The sequence below is a fragment of the Trichomycterus rosablanca genome, chromosome 3, assembly GCF_030014385.1.
Source record: "Trichomycterus rosablanca isolate fTriRos1 chromosome 3, fTriRos1.hap1, whole genome shotgun sequence".
Classification (NCBI taxonomy): Eukaryota; Metazoa; Chordata; class Actinopteri; order Siluriformes; family Trichomycteridae; genus Trichomycterus; species Trichomycterus rosablanca.
In genome coordinates, this window is record NC_085990.1 from 2724220 (window position 1) to 2738646 (window position 14427).

The 14427-nt window shown below is 42.5% G+C and overlaps 1 protein-coding gene and 6 non-coding genes across 7 annotated transcripts in view; 1 reads left to right on the plus strand and 6 right to left on the minus strand.

Moving 5' to 3' along the window:
- tg (thyroglobulin) overlaps window positions 1-14427 on the plus strand; it is a 68122-nt gene that overhangs the window by 18914 nt on the left and 34781 nt on the right. Inside the window, exons 18-31 of the mRNA XM_062991561.1 lie at window positions 239-384; window positions 1028-1175; window positions 1585-1731; window positions 1907-2056; window positions 3122-3286; window positions 4509-4631; window positions 5037-5152; window positions 6881-6989; window positions 7753-7950; window positions 9001-9171; window positions 9293-9379; window positions 9877-9957; window positions 13284-13421; window positions 13549-13722. Of these exons, the coding sequence (XP_062847631.1) occupies window positions 239-384; window positions 1028-1175; window positions 1585-1731; window positions 1907-2056; window positions 3122-3286; window positions 4509-4631; window positions 5037-5152; window positions 6881-6989; window positions 7753-7950; window positions 9001-9171; window positions 9293-9379; window positions 9877-9957; window positions 13284-13421; window positions 13549-13722 (1953 nt within the window). The remainder of the gene's footprint in view (window positions 1-238; window positions 385-1027; window positions 1176-1584; window positions 1732-1906; window positions 2057-3121; window positions 3287-4508; window positions 4632-5036; window positions 5153-6880; window positions 6990-7752; window positions 7951-9000; window positions 9172-9292; window positions 9380-9876; window positions 9958-13283; window positions 13422-13548; window positions 13723-14427) is intronic.
- Window positions 10501-10572, minus strand: trnaq-cug (transfer RNA glutamine (anticodon CUG)). The gene has a single exon. It is a non-coding gene; the product is annotated as a tRNA-Gln (tRNA).
- trnaq-cug (transfer RNA glutamine (anticodon CUG)) lies at window positions 11007-11078 on the minus strand. The gene has a single exon. It is a non-coding gene; the product is annotated as a tRNA-Gln (tRNA).
- Window positions 11600-11671, minus strand: trnaq-cug (transfer RNA glutamine (anticodon CUG)). The gene has a single exon. It is a non-coding gene; the product is annotated as a tRNA-Gln (tRNA).
- On the minus strand, window positions 11822-11893 carry trnaq-cug (transfer RNA glutamine (anticodon CUG)). Its single transcript has one exon. It is a non-coding gene; the product is annotated as a tRNA-Gln (tRNA).
- trnaq-cug (transfer RNA glutamine (anticodon CUG)) lies at window positions 12545-12617 on the minus strand. Its single transcript has one exon. It is a non-coding gene; the product is annotated as a tRNA-Gln (tRNA).
- Window positions 13142-13213, minus strand: trnaq-cug (transfer RNA glutamine (anticodon CUG)). Its single transcript has one exon. It is a non-coding gene; the product is annotated as a tRNA-Gln (tRNA).

Genomic DNA, 14427 nt, shown 5'->3' on the forward strand with positions numbered 1-14427 from the left:
GTCTGTTTTGACCCAGCAAATAAAATACAATAAACTCTCAGCACACACACACGCACACACACACGCACACACACCCACACACACACACGTGTATTTGAACTTTTGACTCCAACTGTATATAATATATATATATATATATATATATATATATATATATATATATATACATATATATATATATATATACCGTATATACAGTATTTTCTGAAATATCCACTGATTAAAACGTTTGTGTCAGGAGTTCAGCCGCTGCAGACCGCACAGGCGTCCGCGACTCTACAGATGTCTCTGACGGAAAATCAGCCGGACTGCAGAGGTCAGAGTTCGTCTCTAAAGACCTCGATACTGACCAGCATGAGAGCAGCAGGACTCTGCAGTCTACAGGTACCGTTCATCTCTAGTACAGGTACTGTGACTAAGTGGGTAGCACTGTCGCCTCACAGCAAGAAGGTCCTGGGTTCGATCCCCAGGTCCTTTCTGTGTGGAGTTTGCATGTTCTCCCTGTGTCCGCGTGGGTTTCCTCCCACAGTCCAAAAACATGCAGCCAGGCTAATTGGAGACACTGAATTGTCCCATAGGTATCTGGCCGCTAAGATGCATAAACCAGTGCATTGTAGTGCCGGTCCCAAGCCCGGATAATTAGGGAGGGTCGTGTCAGGAAGGGCATCTGGCGTTTTTATATTTATTATTATTATTATTATTATTACTTGTATTATTATTGTTGTTACTATTATTATTATTATTATTATTGTGTGTTATTATTAATATTATTATTATTATCATTGAAATTATTATTTTCATTATTATTATTGTTTTTCTTCTTCTTATTATTATTATTGTTATTATTAATATAATTATGATAATTATTATTATTGTTGTTATTATCTTTATTATTATTATTATCATTATAATAATTTAACAATACTACTAATTTGTAGGTAAAATTTCAGCTAAATGTTCCCAACTACAGCTATTAAGGTTTATTGTCTGGTGTGTGTGTGTGTGTGTGTGTGTGTGTGTGTGTCAGCTGTCCCCGGGTCGGTACACGTCAGTGTGTGACGAATCGTTTGTCTCTCTGGAGTGTGTGAGCCAGCGAAGCCTTGCTGTTAATGTCACCTTCATAACTCACCTGTCTGACCTGCCCGTCAACGTCCTGCCCGACCTCCACGATATCGGTAACGGCAACTCTGTATACTGTATACATTGCAAGCAATTGGTGCTCAAGGGCCCAACAGTGGCAACCTGGAAGATATGGGCTGGAACCAGCATCCTTCTGGTTACTAGTCCTAATGATGAGGATAACAGAAAATTAAAAATACTAAAAACTCTATGGGGCGGCTCGGTGGGTAGCACTGTCACCTCAAAGCAAGAAGGTCCTGGGTTTGATTCCTAAGTGGAAAGGTCAGGGTCCTTTCTGTGTAGAGTTGGTATGTTCTCCACGTGTCCGTGTTGGTTTCCTACAACAGTCCAAAGATGTGCAGTCAGGTGAATTGGAGATACAAAAGTCCTCCTAGATACGTATGTGTGTGTGCCCTGTGATGGACTGGCGAATGAATGAATGAATAAAAACATGATTGTGTTTAGACGCTGCGCTCGGTGACCAGAAGAAGCTGGACGTGTTGACGGAGTTGATAAGAAGCGAGTCGTATGAGGGCGTTTCGGTTTCGGCCTCGCCCGCTTCCTTCGGGTGCTCCGCGGGCTTCTGGCAGCTCCCAGACTCCTCTGGGTGTGGTAAGCTTACTTCACTGACCGTTTTACCCCTAATCATAGGAGCGCCCTGGATAATGAACGGGCGGAGAGGGAAGGCTTAGCGTGGTGTGTAGTTTGGTCTAATGTTAGCAGTGAAAGTTCATGTGTGTGTGTTTTTATTATTATCATCATTTCTCACACTCTCTGTCTGCGTCAGTGCTTTGTCCAGCCGGTTCTTTCTCCGCCGGACCTCGATGTCGAGCGTGTCCACGTGGCTCGTATCAGGCGGAAGCAGGACAGGATTTCTGCTCTTTCTGTTCCTCGGGAACCTCCACCGCAGCCCAGGGAGCCTTCAACCCCTCGCACTGTACGTAAAAAAAATAAAACGTCTTTACGACCTTCGGGAAATATCAAGGGTTCATAAATATTAGGGAGCGACTGAAACTGGCTTTAGACTGGATTATGTTTGGAACCGATCTGACATACTTTCTGATTCTCTTGCGTATTCGATGCCGTAAAAGCTGCCCTGCCAACTTCTGGTGCTGCAAATAACTCAAGCTAAATAAATGACAGGAAGTCCTGATTATGTAAAGATGTCAGGATTAATTTAATACTTATTATCGTTTAAAGATGGGAAAATTTGAATCAGTGTATTTGTAAATATAGGAGCAGCCATGCATACCTGTTAGTGGGGGGATATATTAGGCAGCAAGTGAACATTTTATCCTCAAAGTTGATGTTAGAAGCAGGAAAAATGGACGAGCGTGAGGATCTGAGCGAGTTTGACGAGGGCCAAATTGTGATGGCTAGACGACTGGGTCAGAGCATCTCCAAAACTGCAGCTCTTGTGGGGTGTTCCCGGTCTGCAGTGGTCAGTATCTATCAAAAGTGGTCCAAGGAAGGAACGGTGGTAAACCGGCGACAGGGTCATGGGCGGCCAGGGCTCGATCTAAGGCTGGCCCGTGTGGTCCAATTCGACAGATGAGCATTTAGCAGATGCTTTTATTTAAAGTGACTAACAGTATAGAATCTAAGCAATTGAGGGTTAAGAGCCTTGCTCAAGGGCCCAACAGCAACCTGGCAGTGGTGAGGTTTGAACCCACAACCTTCTGATTTCTAAACCAGCACTTTAACCACTAGGCTACAGGACCGTATAGCTCAAACTACTGAAGACGTTCATGCTGGTTCTGATAGAAAGGTGTCAGAATACACAGAGCATCACAGTTTGTTGTGAATGGGGCTGCAAAAGGGGGACCAACACAATATTACAATGAGACTTTGCCTGGAACAATGGTCTATGGTCAAGTGAAGTGAAAATTGAGCTTTTTGGCAACACAGCCAAGCTGTTTGATCAACAAACGAATAACCTGATGCATGAAAGCTGTGGTTCTTCTATCAAATTTTAAATCTCTCTCTCTGTGTGTGTGTGTAGGTGTTTCAGATTGTCAGCAGAGTAAGCTGAACTGTACAGACGCCGGGAACTTCCTCTCAGCTCAGAAGCACTTCCTGTCTGGGAAGTGGCTGTGCGTGTCTTCACGGGGAGAGGAGCTGAACTGGACGTCTGCAGACGAGCCGGTCACCTCGGAGCAGTGCAGAAGTGAGGATGACTAAACTACTTCTAAGACACGGGGATCCGGGGTGCGAATCTCAGGGGTGCTGTCAGCCGGTCGGGCATCTGCACAGACATGGAGTCAAGTCCATTTTATTTGTAAAGCTCTTTTTACAATGGACGTTGTCTCAAAGCAACTTTAGACTCCAGGTCCTCCATGGACATGATTGGCTGATGTTCAAGGTAGCCAAAACAGTCTAGCCTTGTCTGTGCGCTCTCAGTGCAGGTCCCAAGCCTGGATAGAAATAGGAGAGTGGCATCAGATCAGGTCTGGTATGTGGACCAGATCCACTGTGGCATCTACCTTGAAACTCGACGTCACTTGGTTCTGGGAGTGTTGAGTTTTAAAGACGTTCAGTTTCAAGGTATTTTTTCCCATAAGGATGTTTGGGAAACCTGTTAATCCGTCCCATGTTTCCGTGGAGCTGCAGATATTTTAGTCTCATGTAAAATAATGAGGTTGTTTTTAACACTTATACACTGAAAATAACACAAATATAATATAAAAACACTGACATACAATAAAAGCTGCACTTTAGCTTTACTTCTTTATTGTTTCCTGACGTTTCTTAATCGTGGAGATGCTTGATCTTGGAATATCGTATTCAGCTCAGTACCGGCGCATTCACATGAGAAGCGGCAAAGCTTAACGTGATTTATTGTAGTAAAATGTGATTAGTGGAGGAACTTATGAGCAGTAATAATGAAGAGAAGTTTAGTGCTCCTGTCTCCTTCTTTTACTACATTAAACCACGTTAAGCTTTATTTTGAACCAGAAGTGTTTTAGACTCTGGGAGAAGCTGATTCTGATTCTCACCATTTCTCAGAAGCTTGAGCTGTAACACAAGTTTAAAAGTGAAACAGGGAGGAAAATCCAGATAAACACAGATACACGTGGAGCTGTAACACTGGATCTGACGCTTATTCCACACTAATGCAGATTCGTCTCACATTTAGGGGACGTCAAGTTATAAGCTACCACTGTATTTATTTTTACTCTCCACATAATAATAGTCAGGTTGGAAAATATCTGCACTCTGTATTTACTCCATCATTTGAACCTGGGGTTGATTTAAAGCAGACAATCCACCTTCATATTTTTGGAGAACACAGCAGACTACTTTACAAATCATGCTAAATTCGTTAACACAGTTATTAATCATTCTGCATGTGTGTGTGTGTGTGTGTGTGTGTTGATCTACATGAGCAGTTCTGGAGAAATTCCAGGCTGTTGCAGTCTCGTCTTTGCGGTTGGGTTCTGAAGACGCCGCGGTGCTTCACTCCGATTCCTCATCGCAGCCGCTGGAGATGCAGATCAGGAAATGTGTTCTCGGTGAGTGTGTGTGTGTGTGTGTGTGTGTGTGTGTGTGCATAAACACATCAGGTCTCCAGAAACTCAGATCTAAATAAATAATTCTATTGTTGATGTTTTCTTAATAATGATCAGTTTTATTTACTGGACTGACATTTGCTCAGCCACAGGTTCTAACAGGTGTAATATATCATAACTTAAAGGAGGTTATATAGGGAAGGCCCTTTCCAGCTCCTGTGCACAAATATAGCTCTATAAAGACTTAAAGAAGCTCTATAAAGGTTTAAAAAAGCTCTATGAAGACACAAACCTCAGAATCCATGATACCAGTATACCTGCTGCATCAGGATGCTACTACCAGTCAATCCCACTGACGCTCTCCACTGGTTTACTATGTAAATGTATTTATTACATTCTCTTTTCTAGATTGTGCTGAAGAGAACTCATGCCAGTACGTCTCTGTGTTCCTGGATGGAGGACGAACCCTGTGTGATTTGTACACCAGCAGCACGACTAACGTTGACTGCAGAAGCTCTCAGCAGGTAATGAGCTTACATCAGATTAGATTAGATTTGATTGCATTGGATTCCATTAGATAGGATTGGATTAGATTGGATTAGATTTGATTGCATTGGATTCCATTAGATAGGATTGGATTAGATTGGATTAGATTTGATTGCATTAGATTCCATTAGATAGGATTGGATTAGATTGGATTGGATTTGATTGCGTTGGATTCCATTAGATAGGATTGGATTAGATTGGATTGGATTAGATTCGATTGCATTGGGTTGGATTGGATTAGATTAGATTTAATTAGATTAGGTTAAATGAAATTAGATTAGATTAGATTTAATTGGATTAGATAGGACTGGATTGGATTAGATTTGATTCAGTTGGATTGGATTGGATTAGATTGGATTGGATTAGGTTAAATTAAATTACATTAGATTAGATTAGATTAGACTAGATTAGATTAGATTGACTTAGATTAGGTTGGATTTGATTTGATTCGATTTGATTTCATTGGATTTGATTAGATTATATTAGATTTTATTGAATTGGATTAGATTGGACTGGATTGCTTTGGATTGGATCAGATTAGATTCGATTAGATTAGGTTGGATTGAATTGGATTGGATTCAATTAGATTTCATTGGATCGGATTAGATTGGATTAGATTCAATTAGATTTCATTGGATCGGATTAGATTGGATCAGATTAGATTGAACTGGATTGCTTTAGATTGGATCAGATCAGATCAGATCAGATTAGTTTAGGTTGGATTAGATTGGATTAGATTCAATTAGATTTCATTGGATCGGATTAGATTGGATTAGATTCAATTAGATTCCATTGGATCGGATTAGATTGGATTAGATTAGATTGGACTGGATTGCTTTAGATTGGATCAGATTAGATTAGCATAGATTGGATTGGATTAAACTTCATTGCCATTGTGCAGAGTAATGAAATGCAGTAGCATCTTTCCAGAAGGATAAAAAGTGACTAAAATGCACAGAAATATTATAGTAAAGAATATAAATGATTATAAATAAATAAGAAATATATACAGTAGTTACAGTATTGTTGTTGTTTGTGCTGGTGTAAATAGTGCAATAGTGCAGTGTGCAAATATTGATGTGCAAATTTGGATAGTAGAACGCTGGTCTCGAGCCCAGATAGAAACAGGAGGATGGACCAGGTCTGCTGTGGGTCCACCATACGGCGGCTGGGTGGGTAGCACTGGCGCCTCACAGCAAGGGTTTCATTCCCCGGTGGAACCGTCTGGGCCATTTCTGTGTGGAGTTTGCATGTTCTCCTCGTGTCTGTGTGGGTTTTCCTCTGGAAGCTTTGGTTAATTTGAATGAAAATAATCCTAATCCTAAAAGGTCCTAATAAAATAAAAATAAATAAATACGGGAGCAGCTGAAGGGGGAGAAACATTTCCATCTGTAAGCTTGTGGCAGGATTACTTATGAAGTAAGAGAAATGACAGTGAAGTTGGAAAAATATGCACCAGATTTACGACTTTCTGGCTTCTACTGGAACATCAGGTTAATGCTCATGATCATAATAAAGCTCATTAACATCTGAAAACAAATGACGAGTGATTTTAGTTATTATTTGTTTATATTTTTTACTCCCAGAGCAACCAGAGCTCATTCTCAGTGTTCAGCCTGAACCTGTCTACACTTTAGTTTGTTTTTAAATGGAAAGAACTTCTCAAGTATGGAAAAACACTAACCCAACTTAATTCATCATTCCAGAGCAAAGGATTTCTGGGAAATGAAGGTGCGGAGACGTTCCAAACGCTGAACTGCCGACTGAAAGTGAAAGTCGGAGATGAACCCGGCTTAACTGTGATCAGAAAGAAAGGTATGGGCTTGAACCAGTGACCTTTTGATTACTAGTCCAGTATCTTAACCTCTAGGTGACCGGTTTCATATAAGATATAATTTAAAATAGAATAACAATATTACTCACAAATGATGGAGAATCAGCTGTTTCGCTGCAACAAGACGCTACTCCCACCTAGTGGTGATAGGAGAAAATAACCCCCGAAGTGTGTTGGAAATGAAAGCTGTTTTCACTGCTTCTATAGCGATTTATTTAATTATTTATTCTTTCTGTGCGGACGGTAATAAATGACCCACGGACCGGTACTGGTCCGCGGCCCGGTGGTTGGGGCCCACTGCTCTAGGCTACGACTGCCCCTGACTTGCACTTGCTTCTTAAATATACAGTAAATATAATCATTTAGCCAGGATTAAAGATTACTGGTGCCAGGGGTACATTCAGTGTGCATCAGCGCACCAGCGCTGGCGTTCTAAATTAATGTTTGTACCGGTCAGCTATGCGCCCCCTAGCAGGCACAGTTGGCAGTGCATGCAGCAGACAAAATTGGCCGCTAGTCTGATTCAAAGACTGAATGCAATTAGATCAATTAAAGGTTAAGGGGCCCAACAGTGCCAACATGGCAGTGGTGGGGCTTGAAATGGCAACCTTCTGATTCCTGATTACTAGCTGAGGTACCGCTTCCCTTACTAATAGGAAGTACTGTGTACATATTTTGTATTAAGAATACATTAAACACATACATGTCAGTGTTTTTCAAAAACCACATCTGTCCTCTTCTAAGGTCACGAATTCGACACGTCAGGCCCCAAGAGCTTTGCCAGGCTCGGTTTCCACAAGGTAAATTCGGGAGTGTACCGCACCCTCGTGTTCCAAGCGGCCGGATCGTCTCTGGCTGACGTGCACCGTGTCTGTGCGGACGCCTGCAGTGAGGAGGGCTGCTGCGACGGCTTCGTCCTCAATCAGAACGTTCTCGACGGAGGTCAGTGGTGGTCTTGGTCTACTCTGTTAAAGCTCAGCAGATAAGATGTTAAGAAGATGGAGAGCAAACCATGAATCTATTAGATTGATCTGTTAGCACACCAGCGCTGGGATTCTGAACTCCCCGAGTCTCAGCTGTGCTACTGGTTGGCTGGGCGCCCCCTAGTGGGCACAATCAGCAGTGCATGCGGCAGACAAAATTGCCCATTGAGACCAGATTGAAAGTGGACCTGGTTAGTAGCCCAAAGGCGCCTGTACAGAAATGGAGGAAAGAGGAGATTAGGGCGTGGCTGTCCATACTCCATTTATTGTATAACAGCATATCTAGAGAATATTTGGTCAATAGGGACGTCCGACAGGTCCTCCAATCCCTGTACTGGACTTTTGGGGCTCTTTTGGAGTGACCAAGGCAATTTTTTATTTACGCATTTTCTCCCTTTTTCTCCCAGTTTGTTGTAGCCAATTAGTCTTCCACTTCTGGGGACCCTGATCACGTCCGAGCAGGGTATATTTGCACGACACATGCTCCCTCAGACTTGTATGCAGTCCACGACCTCTATATATTTACCTATACATTGGTGGATTTGTGTGTGAGGCCAGTCTCTCACATGGAGAGTCACACACTGATCTCTGCGTTCCTCCACTTCTGTACAAGCGCCTTGTGCTACTAACCAGGGTCCTTACACAGCGTCGAAGACCCGACCACTTTTTAGTCCGGTCTTTTCCCACACACCAGACTTTAGTGGCCAATTTTGTCAGCTGCAGGCGCCCGGCCGACCGGTAGCAGAGCACACGTCCTAAGCTCCTTCTTTTTAAAAACAATTGAGACCACTGTGGTCCTGGGAACACAACCCTTAGATATTGTTTTATATCCTTGTCCTGATCTCCACCTTGGAACGATTTGATCACAGAGGTCCACTGATCCATCCATTTCCTTGAACATTAATATTCGTTTTGGGTTTGTGGTCCTTCTTTAAGGTTTGTCTGTTCAATATACAGTAGTTTTGCGTACTTTCGTTATTGTTGCCAAATAGTTGATTGTGATCGGCAGGTTCTGTGATTTGCGGCCTGATGAGCTTCCCGGGCGTCCTGCAGTGCAACGAGAACGACTGGGACCTGAGGGCCACGGCCCCGTCCAGCCGGACCTGCGGGGCCGGAGTCAGCTACAACAAAGAGCAGAGACGCTTCACCTTCGAATTCGGTGGACAGAACTTCACCATCAGTACGACAACAGAATCATTCTGCAGTTTGATTTCATTAAGTTTTTCTGATCATAATTGTTTCTATCTATTTAATACTCACAGATGTTTCCCATGCAAATGTGTGTATTGTTTTACTTTCAGCTGATTCTGCTCTGCCAGCGTCTAGTAAAAATAAGACTGATTATCAAGCGACTCTCATCAGCTTCCAACAGGTTTACCTCTGGACAGGTACAAACAGCTTTCATTAATTCTTTATAACCAGACATTAAATTAGACTCATAAATTAAATGATAGAATAAATAGAAGCTACGATACACAGCACAGCTCTTTTAATGGTTGAATGTAAACCTAGAACATCCAGCAACGGTGTGAGGCTTCATGTTCTGTCTTGAATACCAAATTCTCGTTGTGAGTCGTGTTTTTAGCTGCTTTACTTCGACACCTTGGACATTTTGAATAAACGATTGCTAACTGAATTGCCGTAGGATTGCTAGGACGCCTCATAGCGCGAATTAACCAGTAAACGTGAGACCCTTGAGTGCTACGGGAATTAAAAACGTTAAATAGCTAAACACAACCCTTACAGTTCACAGCAAATTGCGTATTACATAGTCCATGACGCAAATTAGGTAGGACCTTAATTATAATGCATATAAAGGATTCTAGGGATTACTCTACGATGCACATTGTGAATAATATTTCTTATTTATTTAATTACTCTGCAGAGTCCGATATGAACACAAGGTCGAAGGCTGAGGAAGTGTGTGGAGGACCAGTCCAGAAGGTTTCCAGTTCCAGTCTCTCTGGTATGACACTTTAATACATCTTATAAGTGACCTAATATCAGTGAGGTGGATCTACTGTCCAGCCAATCATGTCCTACACAACTGCTGTTCACGGTAGTTTAGTTTAAGCTTTACAGTGAAGACGTCAGCTGCACCACCTGAGCGTTGTACAGCTAGACGTGCTGGTAGGGAATCAATAAGGTCCTGGTAGGCCGTCTCGGGTATCTAAAGCCATGCCAACTGCAGTGCATTCCACAGAGGCGTGGGGGGGGGCTGTTTTGTATGTAGTGTTTATGGTGTTTAAGCTGGATGGATAGATGGAAGTTAACATGTAATCTAAGGTGACTCTTAAGTTTATTCGCTGCTGTTGGCTTATAAAGTTCTACTGAACAAAACGTATTTTGGCACTGATATCTCTTCCTGAATGGTGATCTGCTTGGTTGACACAACTAGCACAAGCAGTCGCCGTCTACACGGCACAAGCGCTCTGTTGTACTGCACATGCACTGAATGCTACCGGCCTGAAGTCTTAGAACTCACACCGGCCCCCAAATAAAAGCAGTCAGGTCCCACCGAGATTTGAACTCGGATCGCTGGATTCAGAGTCCAGAGTGCTAACCATTACACCATGGAACCCTGACAACACAAAACTAAACGTAAGGTTTTGCCATTTGCTGAGTAAATAAAGCCAAAACAATAAATACACACACAACTTCAGACTTTACTATCTCAAGTTTTTTAAACGTACGTGATTGATATAATTCGGATTATACGGACAGCAGCTAGACGTGCTGGGAGAGACTCGATAAGGTCCTGGTAGGTCGTCTCGGGTATCTGAAGCCATGCCGACTGCAGTGCATTCCACAGGGGCGTGGGGGGGGGGGGAGGGGTCTATAGAGCGAACACAACCATTGAGGGGCTCACACAGATGCTCAACTGGGTTCAAGTCTGGGGAATTAGGAGACAGGGTAGTACTTGGAAGTTACCAAAATGTGACGTCCTTCATGAAGAGCTTCCAACAACCCAAAGATACAAATCTGCTGAAACTCCACCACTTGGGTAACAAAGCCAGGTCCCACCGAGATTTGAACTCGGATCGCTGGATTCAGAGTCCAGAGTGCTAACCATTACACCATGGAACCACAGCTGTAGACATTTTTGACAAAGAATTGAGCACAAATGTTAATAATTAGACAATTAGCTCCACATGTTTTGTATGTAGTGTTTATGGTATTTAAGCTGTTGGCGTATAAAGTTCTATTAACCAAAATGGCTCGTATTTTGGCACTGATATCTCTTCCAGGATTGTGGTCTGCTTAGTTGACACAGCTTGCACAGACAGTCGCGGTCTACACGGCACAAGCGCTCTGTAGTACTGCACATGCACTGAATGCTACCGACCTTAAAGTGCTAATGTTCCTAGACCCAGAATCCCCCAAAGTACACAAACAAATTAAAATATTAAAAGTTAAGTTTAGGACCCAGTTGGCCGGTAGATTCTCTTCTCACACAGATGCTCAACTGGGTTCAAGTCTGGGGAATTAGGGGGCAGGGTAGTACTTGGAAGTCACCAAAGTGTGACGTCCTTCATGACTTCCAAAAGAGCTTCCAACAATCCAAAGACACAAATCTGCTGAAACTCCACCACTTGGGTAATAAAGCCAGGTTCCACCGAGATTTGAACTCGGATCGCTGGATTCAGAGTCCAGCGTGCTAACCATTACACCATGGAACCACAAGGTGAGGTTTTACTTGTTTACTGGTGATCCGCTTGATTGACACAACTAGCACAAACAATCACGGTCTACACGGCACAAGCGCTCTGTTGTACTGCACATGTCTCTAAATCTTGGAACTCACACTGGCCCCCCAAATAAAACCAGTCAGGTCCCACCGAGATTTGAACTCAGATCGCTGGATTCAGAGTCCAGAGTGCTAACCATTACACCATGGAACCCTGACCCACCAAAAATACACACACAACTTCAGACTTTACTTTAACATCTCACGTATTTTAAACTTACGGGATTCATATAATTCTGAGGTAATTTAGAAGTTTTAGGCAGTAAATAGAAGTACTTTTAGCTGAAGATTGTCAACCAAGTATCAAAACATTCCACTGTTGGAAAACTGCCAAGTTGAGGATCCAGTTGGTTCTCTTCTCAGCATTGACAATGCTGTTTTTAATTAAATTTAGCCAGGTTCCACCTAGATTTGAACTCCGATCACTGGATTCAGAGTCTAGAGAGCTAACCATTACACCATAGTTGAAAAGCTTTTTGGTTAAGAATTGAATATATCATGTTTTGTATGTAGTGTTTATGGTATTTAAGCTGGATGGATAGATGGAAGTTAACATGTAATCTAAGGTGACTCTTAAGTTTATTTGCTGCTGTTGGCTTATAAAGTTCTACTGAACAAAATGGCTCGTATTTTGGCACTGAAATCCCTTCCTGATTGGTGATCTGATCGGTTGACACAACTAGCACAAGCAGTCGCCGTCTACACGGCACAAGGGCTCTGTTGTACTGCACATGCGCTGAATGCTGCTATCCTGTTTATGTTTCTAAATCTTGGAACTCATACCGGCCCCCAAATAAAAGCAGTCAGGTCCCACCGAGATTTGAACTCGGATCGCTGGATTCAGAGTCCAGAGTGCTAACCATTACACCATGGAATCCTGACAGTCCATGAGTACACACACAACTTCAGACTTTACTTTAACATCTCAGATTTTTTAAAACTTGTATCAAAACATTCCACTGTTGGAAAACTGTCAAGTTTAGGATCCAGTTGGCCGGTAGATTCTCTATTCAGCATTGATAACAGTATTTTTACTTAAATAAAGCCAGGATCCACTGAGATTTGAACTCTGATCACTGGATTCAAAGTCCAGAGTGCTAACCATTACACCATAGAAGAAGAGGGTTTTGATTAAGAATTGAGTATAAGAGTTAATACTTAGACCATTAGCTCCACATGTTTTGTATGTAGTGTTTATGGTATTTAAGCTGGATGGATAGATGGAAGTTAACATGTAATCTAAGGTGACTCTTAAGTTTATTCGCTGCTGTTGGCTTATAAAGTTCTACTGAACAAAATGGCTCATATTTTGGCACTGATAATCCTTCCTGAATGGTGATCTGCTTGGTTGACACATTTAGCACAGACACACACTCACACTGTCCCCCAAATAAAACCTGTCAGGTTCCACCGAGATTTGAACTCAGATCACTGGATTCAGAGTCCAGAGTGCTAACCATTACACCATGGAACCACAAGATAGTTGCTCATTATTATTTGGACACGGATGCTTTTCTTGTGTTTGCTCGATTAAGGAGACTCAGACTCGATTAAGGAGAATTTCGAGGTCTTGGATGCCACTAAAATAAAGGTCGACTTGGAGACGAATACATCGAACCAGCTCTACTGGGTCTTCAAACAGCAGTTCACTGCAGCAGAGGCTCAGCTCTGGTGTCTGAAACGTGAGATATATCTTACTAATAATAAAAAACAGACGATTCGTCTCGTCTTCCTTTTGGCTGTGATGATGTTTTGTTTTTTCTCTATAACTCTTATGTGTGTGTGTGTGTGTGTGTGTGTGCACTGCAGGCTGTATGGAGGAGGAACTGTGCCACGTAGCCGACCTGCGAGACGAAAGCCGTCTGTATTATTCCTGCATCCTGTATCCTGACACGCGTGTTTGCGGGGCGTATGATAAGCCGCTGAGACAGGCCTGCGACCTGGTGCTGCCACAGGAGCCCCAGAACGCCTACCATAAGAAGAGTAAGATATATAATTATAATCTTACCTCCTGTGTTAACCTCATCTGTATGTCATGGTCAGGAGGCTCCACTCTCGTACACCACGACTATTAAACTAATGCTAAACTCATTAGGAAGAAGGTAAAAGAGAAAAAGGCTCCATAACGGCATATATTTTAGGCTCATGTAAAATAATGAAGCTGTTTTTGACACTTATACACTGAAAATAACACAAATATAATAAAAAACTTAATAAAAAACCTTCTTTTACTACATTAAACCACGTTAAGCTTTATTTTGAACCAGAAGCGTTTTAGACTCTGGGAGAAGCTGATTCTGATTCTCACTGTTTCTCAGAAGCTGGAGCTGTAACACAAGTTTAAAAGTGAAACAGGGAGGAAAATCCAGATAAACACAGATACATGTGGAGCTGTAACCCTGGATCTGACGCTTATTCCACACTAATGCAGATTCAGCTCATATTCACACCTTGATGGTGGATAGCACTGTCGCCCTGGATCCGGGTCCTTTCTGTGTTGGGTTTGCATGTTCTCCCCGTGTCGGTGTAGGTTTCCTCCCACAGCACAAAGACGTGCCGTCAGGTTAATTGGAGCAGAATAAACTTTATAAGAGAAAAGCTTGTAGTTTCTAGCACTAATCCCAGAGTAGATGATTTGAGGTTTATACAGCTGTGTCTGTGCTGCTCCAGCTCTCAGCACTGAAAGAG